This window comes from Aegilops tauschii, chromosome 3 (genome assembly GCF_002575655.3).
Source record: "Aegilops tauschii subsp. strangulata cultivar AL8/78 chromosome 3, Aet v6.0, whole genome shotgun sequence".
NCBI lineage: Eukaryota > Viridiplantae > Streptophyta > Magnoliopsida > Poales > Poaceae > Aegilops > Aegilops tauschii.
The window spans coordinates 2,434,554-2,446,578 of NC_053037.3; the positions used below are offsets into that span (position 1 = coordinate 2,434,554).

The 12,025-nt window shown below is 45.5% G+C and overlaps 1 protein-coding gene across 1 annotated transcript; it reads right to left on the minus strand.

Annotated features, from left to right (window-relative positions):
- Window positions 1-5,452: 5,452 nt before the first annotated feature.
- Window positions 5,453-6,119, minus strand: LOC109770096 (pectinesterase inhibitor-like). The gene has a single exon (XM_020328809.4). It carries the CDS (start codon window positions 6,064-6,066, stop codon window positions 5,524-5,526), a length of 543 nt encoding a protein of 180 aa, XP_020184398.1. The 5' UTR covers window positions 6,067-6,119; the 3' UTR covers window positions 5,453-5,523.
- Window positions 6,120-12,025: the final 5,906 nt, after the last annotated feature.

Consider the following 12,025-nt stretch of genomic DNA (forward strand, 5'->3'; position numbering starts at 1 on the left):
TCATCTGTTTCTACCCCCATTCCTTTTGTATTAACTTTCTATCACAATACTTAATGTCTATTAGCTCTTCTTGAATTTATTTGAATTTCCATTCGTATAGGCTGATTGAAATTGCTTCTCAATGGCAAGGTGTGTGATAGAAGGTATGGTTAAATTGAAGGAATTAAAGCTAGAAATATTCTCCTTCTGAACTTTATCACGTAGAGCATTCTCATATTGGCTAAAGAAATACGTCAATGTTTTTTTTGGAAAAGGAGGAAGACCCCCGGACTCTACATCTGGGCGATGCATTTAGCCACTTTATTCATTATTCACAAAAGACCTTACAAAGTAATACATTGGTAAGGCTGAAGCCTTTGTCTAGGCAACAGCTGTCGCTACTTCTATCCAGTTGATGAAGGGATGTTGATAGTCTGGGCCTAATACCAAACAGACCTAACATATAAGACTTGAGGCCCCAACCAAAAAAATACGCCAATGTAGCTTTTGCATTAACATAACCATCAATGAAGGCATTCATACTCTCACTACATTATTTAGTAGACATACCTGCCAACAAGGCATCTTGCACAAATGCTGGAACCCAACGATGCCGATGCTCATAAAGCCCTTTAAGCCATTCATTATCACCAAGACTATACTTCTCAACCATATGCATCCAAGGAACTTCAAACTCTGTAATTGTTAATGAATCATGAATAGTGTGTGTGTATTTGCCGATTTTGCTGATGTTAATAATGTCCTTACTAGCATAGGTTATCAAGGATTGTTCTATCCGTCTCAGAGAAATGTGTTCAAAGTGAACTCTTCTCAGGGCTAACGCTTATTTATGAACTTATATAAGCCCTTCAGTTGATTTTTTCAATGCCTACAATCCAAAAGCTTTATGAGATTTGCCAAGTATCATTATCTGGAAAAAGGTCATCATCTCCTGAAGCCGTAAAAAAATGTCCGTGTTGTATAAGGGAAGAACGACATGGAGAATTGACCATAACCAAACTAATTGCCTTACTATTGAATATCACATATTATATTATGCTTATGTGATGTGTTTCTGTGCTGCTTGGAGAAAAACACAGATTGCTGATACCGAGTGCCTTACTACTAATTAGATTGTATTTCGTTATTGAATGTGTTCCTATACTATCGTGGATATAGAAATTTCAAAGACAATGACTTGGGTACATGAGCCACATCGTTCTCTTTTGAATGTCCCATCCGGTTATGGTTTGCAGCATATAAACTTCAGACCCATTTTTTTCCCATAGCAACGCACATGCAATGGCAGTGCCATTGGCGGCCCCGCCGGCCTTGACTAACGTAGCAAGGGAGGATGCCCTTGATCTGATGCTCAGGCAGCTGGGCCTCGGCAAGGACACCTGCCCCATGCCAGCGCACTCACGTGCTCCCATTGGCCGAGTTGATGGGTAGATGAGTAGTAAGCGGCCATGGGTCGCATTGGGTCGGACCTTCTCGAGACCAAGACTGTTGTGCCCTACCGTCGTGGGAGGCCATTACGGTGAGCGTGAACAGTCGGGCTTCACTGCGGGGCTAGGATGGATCGCTAGTAAGGGCAAAAGGGTGCCAACCAGGACATGGTAGTATCCCGTTGCAACGCACGGGCCATTTTCCTAGTTATAAATAAAAACACGAAAATGAGGGTGGGTTTACCAGCATAAGGTGAGAGCAGTTACATAATTGTACTAGTAGTGTCAAAAGAAAAATAGTTTGCCTCGAACGGATTTCAGATGAATTGAGTATCTACTACACAAAAACTGTCTCCGTTTCATTTTTTGTGGAAATCACCCTAGAACTGTATTAAAGAACAACAATGATACATGGTACCCCAGAGAATAAGAAAATTACAATCGGGCCTGACGTTGGACCTGGAGAAGGATTTGCCGGAGACGGGAAGTCTTCAAAGTTACGGTCCACATGGACCAGCACGATTAGTGAGGTAGTAGATCAAACCAGCACCATCTTCATCGCCTCCCTTGCCGGTGAGCCAGAGAGACACAATGCTGGAATCACTCTTGTACAGAAAACCGCATACCTCGTCAACAGCGCCCGAGCAAACGCCAATGAAGTGGGGAAGGAGCCGCGACACAAAATCCTCCGCCTTGGTCATCGCCGCCACCACGCCGGCCAAGAACAAGAACCCTAGCCTCACCGCACCAGAGGTACGGCAGGACTCTACAACCCCGAGCCCAACAACATGGCCACAAGGACGACGTCAGGAAGAGGAATGAGATCGGGGAACGCTAGAGACCATGCCACCACCACCTCTTCAAATCAATGGCGCACCACACACACCTATCCTCCACAGCTCACTTGCATCGTCGAAGACGACCACACCGGGATGGGGGCGAAGTTGCAGGATTTATTCCACTCGACACCGTCCCCGCCATCACGGCGGCGCCGCTGACACACGAACCCCAACACCTATCTACAACCGAAAAGGGAGGACCAGGGTCCCCAACCCTCACGCCATCGGAGCGGCGGGCGGAGGGAAGGTGAACCGCCGGCCTGGCCGGCGGAGGGAAACGAAGACCTCTGGTTCACCTCTCTCTAACTGTGGCAGGGAGACTCTCCGTTTCATGCATCCTGCAACAGTAAAATAAAAAAGTAGCGTTGCTCCTTACATGCATGAAAGAAAAAACAGAGAGATAAAAAAGCCAATCACTCCATGTCGGGGTGTATAAGCATGCCAAGGGCGTCGGCTTGACAGATTCAAGCTTGAACGATGCTTGGCATGAAGATCGCCGCAATCAACCAATACGTGGTTTGGAATGAGAGATGGCTGACCACCCTCGCCGGGTGGTTGTCCTTGGTGCCTGAAAACGAGCATATAAATTGCTCCTGCGTCGTCATGCTCGGTGGATGCTTGGGCGCTCTTTCTGCCGGTGCGTAGCACGTCCACGCACAACGCTCTTTAGGCCTTGTACAATTTAGAGAGGTGCTTAGGAAAATAAATCGAATTTTTTATAAAAAGAAAAGAAAAATAAACCGGGTTTTTTTATAAAGCACCGGTGCCTATATCTATAGGAGAGACGTCTAATTAAGCGTCCGCCATGTACAAATAAGCACCGGTGCTTAAGTAAAGCCTAATTTATTTCTCCAAGCACCTCTCCTAAGCACCTTGCATTGTACAAGGCCTTAGGCGTTGTTTTGCTTGTGCACTACATGGTGGCTCTACATATCTTATACTCCCTCATCTCATAATGTAAGACATTTTTTGGCACTAGTATTATATATAGATGCCATATACACGCGGGAAAATCCTTATGATATGATCCTCCTTAATGATGGTCTCTTTATTACTTGCGCTAAACGCAATGGCATCTCAAATGAGTAATATATACTAGCAAAATAAATGGTGATTTAGTTATTAAATGTACAATGCAAAATGTAGTCGCCACTTTCACTGAGTTCAGAATTTGGAAATTAACGTATTTACTTTCTGAGAAGAAAGACAAATATTGATACAAAAATCTACCAAATCCACTAATAAATATATGTTGTTACCAAAAATAGTAAATGTACTGACATGAAGTATTTATCTATGTGGATTTGCTAATAATTCCTATCTAGATGAGAATTAGTTAAATCGGTAACGCTTGGATAACCGACTTGACATGGACCTCTTTCACGGCATGGGACATCGATTTTTCACACCAGTCCGAGCACCTTTTCGTGAGCCTCTTCATGATGGGCGGAATCTCTCCTATTTTATTGCATCTCCCGGAGTTGGCAATTAGCAAACCTAAGTAATTGCTCTCAAAATAAAAAGCCACTGCACCCAAGGTTTTCCTGATCATCAGCTGCACGTTATCCAGGCATTTCTTGCTAAATAGATGGGATCACTTAGAGGGAGATAGCAGCTACCTAGCACAACTCCGAAACCGTTCCAATGATTCATTTATCACTGCTGCCTCCACCTGTGAATCTTCGAAGATGAGACTAACATTTGCAAATAGATGATTTGAGACGCCGGGACTGCCTCTAGCAATCTTAATTGGTGGCAGCCTCCCTCTTGAGACTTCTTTGTTAAGAATGTTGACCTGGCCATCTGCAGCAAAGAGAAATAAGTATGGGCTCAAGGGTTCCCCCTTTGACACAATCCTCTTGAGGGGGAAAAGAAATCCAAAAATTGACCCTTCTACCACGAATGGTTGGGGAACAACTACTTGGTTTTTCCTCAAAGCTCCTCATTTTTTGTGTGTGAATGAAATATTATGCATGGTTAACACTAACCCTTGAAAAAGAACAATTTAGTGACATTGACTAGCCATGGACTAACTAGAAACTCAGGGTATCTCTATACAACTTTAAAAAGGTAGGGGGCTTTATCCAACCTTACTTACTTTTCCCCTCTCTCTCTCCGTTTGATTTTCCCTTTTATCTCTGGTTTTCTAACTGTCCCATCTTTTATTGACTCACTTTTTTTTGTAAGCCAATTAATTCTTTAGAAACAAAAACCTAAATTTTATTGCGCCCGTTCCTAACTGTTCTGAAGATGGATCGGTGGAAGACGGCGGCGGCCGCCTCTGAGAGTGCGCCGAACCAGTGTGTGCCCCAGACCCAGCAATGTGGCTTGGTTGGGGCCTTCGGTTTTAGATGTTAGGCTTTGATGCGGGGTCTGTTTGGTATTCGGCTCGGACTATCGGCACCCCTTCATCAAGTGGATAGAAGTAGCGATAGATGTTGCCAAAATGGTGATGTATTACTTTGTAAGATTTTTATGAATAATTAATAAAGTGGTTGCATGCATCATCCATATGCAAAGGCCAGGGTCTTCCTCCTTTTTAAGAAAAAAACTAGCCAAGCCCCGGTGCACCCCATGTCCAGCTAGCCAGGTCGTCTTTGTTGGATTTCAGCCGTGATCTGGAGACTCTCTCTCTCTCTCTCTCTCTCTCTCTCTCTCTCTCTCTCTCTCTCTCTCTCTCTCTCTCTCTCTCTCTCTCTTTGTGTGTGTCTCTGTCTCTCTCTATGAATTTCTCTGATGAACACCACGGAAGAGAGGTAGACGAAGATACATAGAGTGACAGAGAGGCAACGTAGTCACGGAGAGAGAGGATGTGGGCCGCCGCCAAAAAAAGCTTATGATCTCGAGTTGACGAGATTGAAATTGTTGTGGATGAAATAGCTCATCTAATTAAATATGCATGTTGCTGTAAGAAAAAGAAAAACTCGTCGGTTCGGTGCCCTAGATCAGTAAGCATATGTCATCATTGATACATCAATCTGCCCAGAACAGGAGCTACCATGCATATGGTGGCTTTTGGCACTAGTAGTTGTCTACTCCCTCCGTAAATTATATAAAAGTGTTTAGAATACTAAAGTAGTGATCTAAACACTCTTATATTAGTTTACAGAGGGAGTACTTGGTAAGATTGGTGTTTTGTGTGTTGTTCAGCTCGTTATTTCACAGTTGCATCAATGACAAAACATGTTGCTACACGAACAACTAATTAATTATTGAAGGGAGCACACACATATGAGCCAAAACTTATATATGATCGATCACTTGTGGGTAAGCAGGCCAATGAGTTCCGCCGCGACGCCACATCGCTGAGTCATCTCGTGATCTATCTTTGACACGGGGGAGTTCTTGCCGATCATCTTGAACGCATTCTCGCAGATATCCCCAACGATCTGGGCGCCCGAAACGAGAGCCATCGCGCCAACATAATCCCCACGGTCGAAACCGGTTCGGGCGTTGTGTTTGAGGTTGTTGTCGGCGTCCTGATAGGCCCAGAGGCATTGCGCCAGCGCGCCTCCCTCGGGCTTGCCTAGGCTGCCCTTGTTTAGGTTGTTGATGACCCCGACGTTGTACTCAGCGGTGTCACTCGCGATCTGCAGCGCGACGCTGCCGACGTCCTGCTCCGTGGAGGCATAGGCGCTCTTTGGGTTGACCTTCAGAACAACCATGCACAACATGGGGTTCGTGGTCTTCAGGCACATCCGGGCGGCCACGTTGGTGTCAGCATAGGTGGCAGGGAGGCCGGAGGACACGCCGGCGATCAGAATAAGAACAATAGCTACGGATGTTGCTGCGCTTGCCATTGTGGTTTTCAGTTTGCAACTAGCTAGGCGTTGTTCTGTTGGTGCAGTACGCTCAACTCTTTCTTATATATGTAAGATCTGCACAAGAGAAAATCTTTATGATATGATGCGCCTTAATGATGGTATATCTATTTCTTTCGCTGCATCAAATGTAACAACAAATCAAATGAATATAGCTCATCAAACAGTGATTTAGTCATTAAATGTGCAATGCAGCAACAAATAAATGCACTCGATACTTCCGCTGAGTTTAGAATTTCCAAGTGAACATTTTTCTTTATGTTGGAAAAAAATGAAACAAAATCCTACAGATCGAGTAATAAATGTGCTCTTACAATAAATAAATAGTGAATGGACTGCCATTAATTTTAGCAAATCGTATATTCTAAATGACCAGCAATGGAATAACAAATCAGCAAATAAAGGTATATTGAAAGACATATGCAACCAATATTATGCGACAGTGACCACTCTGGGTAGGGTTGTGGGACAGCATTTATCCGACTTTGAAAGCTAAGGGTCAAGCATATATTGTTTCAAAGGTGAGGGGGACAAACCCAAACTTGAATAATTGTTCAGAGACCAAATATATTCCCCCACACAAAGTAAATCAGAGGGAAGAATGATTTGGCGGATATGAAGAAGATGAGGTAACTTCCACAATTCTGGATGTTGTGGCGCTCGCCATTGTTGTTTGCACTTTGCACCTAGCAAGGTGTTGTTGTGTTGGTGCATCATGCGACTCTTCTTATTTGTGGACGCCACCCTCGAAAAATCTGCCTTAATTATGCCATATTTATTCCTTTTACTACATGAGTATAATAGCAGATCAAACAAATAAATGAAGGATTTGATGAGTACTACTTGCCGCATACTCGCATAGATGTACAAAATATTTAGTGATTCAACAAATAAATGTACTCTCATTGTATACATTTAATGAGTTCCGTAATTATTTTGAGAAGGAAGATTCATTTCGTACCAAACCAATAATAACTATAATAATATAGCAAATCCAAAGAATAAATGTAGTTGGTTTCAGGATCCATTTTTTTTAGAAATGGAGGATGACCCCCGGCCTCTGCATCTGGGAGATGCATACGGCCACTTTATTAATTATTCTCGAGGACCTTACAAAGTATTACAGACAATATTCCTGAATCCACCATCTCGGCAACATATGCCGCTACTCTTATCCATATGATGAAGGGATGCTAGTTGGGCCACTACCCAAACCACTCACCTAAACCTAACATCAAAAGCCGGAAGCCCCAGCCGAGCCACATACCGGGTCTGGGGCACAATCCGGTCAGACACACTCTTGTGTCGTCGCAGCCATCTTCCACAGGTCCGTCTTCAGAATATATTGAGTCTTCTACCTTGTGTAGGCCACTCCGCCATCGACGTCACCATGATGCCAGACAGCTACCTCCTCCTGCGCGAGTCCATCTCCGCGCATCTGGCGCCAAGTCTTCACTACACCACGCCGCCGAGACCTGCTGCCATCAATGTTTAAGATGAAGCACCGCTCCACCAAAGAAGCCGCCCACTGGTCCCTCGATCCCGTGAACACCTCCAAGACTGACGCCCTCGAGAGGAAACGACACAAAATAGCGCCGCCGTCGTCCGATCTACTGATCTAGGGTTTCCCCCGGAGATAGCAGATGGTGGCCTTGAACTTCTCCTCGGCGATGCCTTCAAGAAGGAAACGCCGCATAACAGCGCCGTCACCGCCGACCTTGGCAGCTAGCCAGAGGCAGGTTTTCACCCAGATCTTTTCGAAGAGCCTCCATCAAGCATCGCGTGCACGGATCGCCTAGCACCGGGCCGTGGTGCCTCGCCAGATCCAAGATCAGCACCGCCACCACATGCCCGCTGTCCAACTCGCGCCGCTCGAAGAAGACACCACCCGGAACGCCGGATTGCCGCTGCCACGAGCACGCCACGCCCACCGGAGCTCGTCAGGCCGACCCCCTCTCACGGGAACGGCCGACCCCTCTGCCACCACCTACAACCCCTCGCCGAGACCCGCCACCACGCCGCCGGACGCCATGGGCCGCGCACGCCCGGGCCGCCGCCGGTTCCCGCCGAGATCCGCCGCCCCAGTCCCAACAGGAGCCGCGAGGAGTCGCCCCGCCGCCGCCGTCAGCCTCACGAGCTTCGCCCGGCGGCTTCCTCCGGCGGCGGCGCGGGGCTGGGGGCGATTGGGTGGCGGCGCGCTAGGGTTACATATGGTGGGTTTTAGTTTGAATGAATGGTCGATCAAATTTATAGTCTGAGTGCATTTGGATCTTTGTGCTCCTTTGATTAAAAAAATCGTACTCCCTCCGATCCATATTAATTGACGCACACTTAGTACAACTTTGTACTAAAGTTGTACCAAGTATGAGTCAATTAACTAGGATCATAGGGAGTATTATTTTGTAAGGTTACGTTTGGTTCCATAGGATTTTTTTTCCTGGTGCTCGCATTTATACTGGATTTATTTCAGGATTTTCGGCGATCTACGAGGCGCCTATGATGACTTTGTAAAATCTCAAGATGATATGCCGGCTCAGTCTCTCGGAGGTGTTCATAAGGATAGGGTGTGCGTGTGTGCGTTCATAGGGGTGAGTGTATGCGTGTATATATGAGCGCTTGTGTCTATACTGATATTAAAAAGATTCATAGGATTTGAATCCTCAATCATAGTTACACGTTTGTTAGGCCATCGGCAAGGCTCCAACTGAACCCCTTGAGTCCAGCCTTTTTATGCCCGGCCGAACACCAAACATGCATATACGTAAAGATATTAAAGTGCCTTGTTTTCAAAAAAAAATCTTTCTGTTTTTTACTTGTTTTTAGTGCTTGAGGGACAAAAAAAGAAAGGAGAGAAGGTTTTGCATCTATTGATCTTTCCTTACCCGTTCTGACATAATGACAGAGGGCGACAAAGGAAGGGGACCAGGCCGTCTTCCCTTCTACCGCGCCAACAGCCCCCTGTGTCTGTGCCATCCCTTTCCTCCATCTCCCTCGATCACCCAGCAAGTTCGGCGATCATGGTCTGAAAAATCACTGGACGAAGAGTTCGGTGGCCCGCGCCGTGATCATGCTTGGGAGAACATCTTATAGTCAGGCTCAGGAGAACATCTTATAGTCAGCAGTAAAATTGGCCAGAGACAAGAACCGGCTAGCTGGAAGAGCTCAAGGGCCGACGAGGCCTGACAGCAAGTTCTCAATTACGAGGAAAATCTGAAGGACATGGCTAATGATGAGCTAACCTCACGAGTGTGACTGCTTCCTCTTGACTAGGAAGGTGTTGAGCCTATAAGTGCAAAGGTTTGTAGCAAACAACAATTTTCCTCAAGTGACCACAACCATGATCAGTACATGCATACACAAAGACAAAACTCCCTTATGCCCTCAACGGGACTAGTGAGGCTGTCAATCTCACTAGCTTACTAGTTACAAAAGGATTAAATGCAATGAAACCAGAAAAATGCTTGAATTTGATGGAATGTTGAACAGAATGTTGAAACGAGAAAGTAAAAGTGTTGATTGACTTTGAAAGTTTTATGGGAAGAAAATTATAACTGAACAATGACTAAATTACAATATTTATGAGTATGACTATCCATGGCAAAATTAACACAATAGCTAATACATCATCCAAGAGCGCTATCTAGCATTCATCTTAAAGTATTAAGTAAAAATAGAGTATTACATTAAGTATAATGACATGAAGTAGATGATGTATTTTTTTTCACCCTGCGTTCAATGGATAACTATGCAACCATCTTTTTATCCCTAGCGGCAACAACACACTGCACACTTCGTTTCACTGTGGTAGCTTACATGCAAGGTTGAACCTAACTACCATACACAACTCCCCTCATTGGTTGCTTCCTTCTCCGGTGGGGTCACAACAACAACAGAGTCCGATGGTGGGCAATTGTTTGGCAAGTCACATGGGCCTACAAAGGTCGAATTGTAATTTTTCTTATTCGGCGGTCCTTTGTGAAAAACTTCAAGACGCAAATCTCTCTACCATTTTACGGTGTCCACATGTATGTTCATTGAACCTTGTTTGATAAATCATGTGGGACGGTTCGTAGGCTCGAAAAGTAGCATTGACTGCGAAGTTTCCTCTTCCAGATTTGGGTGTGGTGGCGGTTTCCCTTCTTCACCGGTTGCATCATGTTGGCGGCTGAGTCCGATGGTGGGAGGCAGTTTGGCAAGCCACGAGATCTCAAAAGGTTGAATTTAATTTTTTATTCTTTCAGGGTCCTTTGTACAGAATCTTAAGACATCGATCTCGCTTGCTTCCAGTTGCGGTAACCACGTGTATGTGCAGCATAACCTTGTCATTCATTTAACAAAAACATGTGGCTATCATTTACAAAAATTGTTGTGAATAAATTGCCTTTCATTGGAGTATTGTAATTATAAAAATAGCTAATCCCTTCACGTGGGAGTTATATGTCAAGCTCAACACATTCAGGGAAGTCACCATAGAAGACGACTTGCGTGTATACAAGTATTAATTGTACGTGTTGGTATGAGATCGCTTACCACCTTCGCCGAGTGGCGAGCCTTTGTGCAAGCAAACCAGATTAGGGCATTTCTAACGGATCCCTTATAATCACTTAGAGGAGTAAAACTTATATTTTACTTCTCTAACCGGTACCTAGCTGATCCCTTATCCGCCGTAAGGGAGTATAATTTTTACTTCAGCCCTAACTTTCTCCATAAATTTACTCCACCATGCGGCGGCTGAGTAAAAGCCGTGCCTCTCCCTCGCGTCGTCCCCGCCTCTGCAAATTCGCCGGCATGACTCCCAGTGACCGCTCGCCGCTACCTCATTGCCTTCCTTGCCCCCTGCCGCCCTTCTGCTCGACGTCAAGCCCGTTCAGCCCCTGGCGTCGTCGCCGGAATCATGGTGAAAATGCCGCCGCCGTCGCCATTGTTGATTCGTCGAATTGCTTCGTTGCTTCTTCTTTTTCTGTCGGCCGCCGCATCTCACCTTGAGTGCACACCGCTGCAGGTCATTCCCTCTCATCGCCGCTGGCCTTTTTGGTCAGAAAGACACCGGTCGGCCGGTGCACCACCACCGCACTGCAATTGTTCGTCGAATTGCTTAGGTGAGTTTTTTTATCATTTATTTGTGCCGAGCCATTTGGATTGAGCTTAGCTGTTTGAATTGTAGATGAAGAGGTCGAGGGAGATGGTCTTGGAGGACTCGTCGTCATCCGAAGAGGAAGAAGACGACGATGACTTTGGAATCGTTTTAGGCATGATTTTCAATGATGATGTTCGGCGGCCGAGGAGAGGACCACAGTTTGGCCGTGTACACATCAACCGTGATAGAGCGGAGGGTCATGCCAAGATCATGAGAGACTACTTTGACCCAAAGCCAACCTTTCCGGAGAAGTACTTCAGCCGGCGCTTTCGGACGCACACAAGTCTTTTTTAGACCATTCCAAAAGCCATTGAGAGATATGATGACTGGTTCATTCTCCGGAGAAATGCATATGGAGTGATAAGTGCAAGCCCTCCTATGAAGTGCATTGCAGCTGTTCGAGTCTTGTCATATGGGTGTTCGGCTGACGCAATCTACTAATATGTCCGCATTGCTGAAGACACAATCTTGAAGGTTGTTCGAAGGTTCACTAAAGCAGTGATCGCTGTCTTTGGTCCGGAGTACTTGAGAGCAGCAACCGAGGAAGACACCCAGAGGCTGATGAGTGAGGGTGAAGCAAGAGATGGCTAGGGATGCTTGGATCACTTAACTGTATGCACTGGACATGGTAGAATTGTCCTGCAGGGTAGAAGGGTCAGTACAAAGGCCACTGCAACGATCCAACGATCGTTCGTGATTTGCTTGAACATTCAAATTCATGTTTAATTTCTATAACTGTGCTAATATGTAGTTGCAATTTATACTAGAATTGCAAAGTTTGGAAAAAACGGAAATTTACTT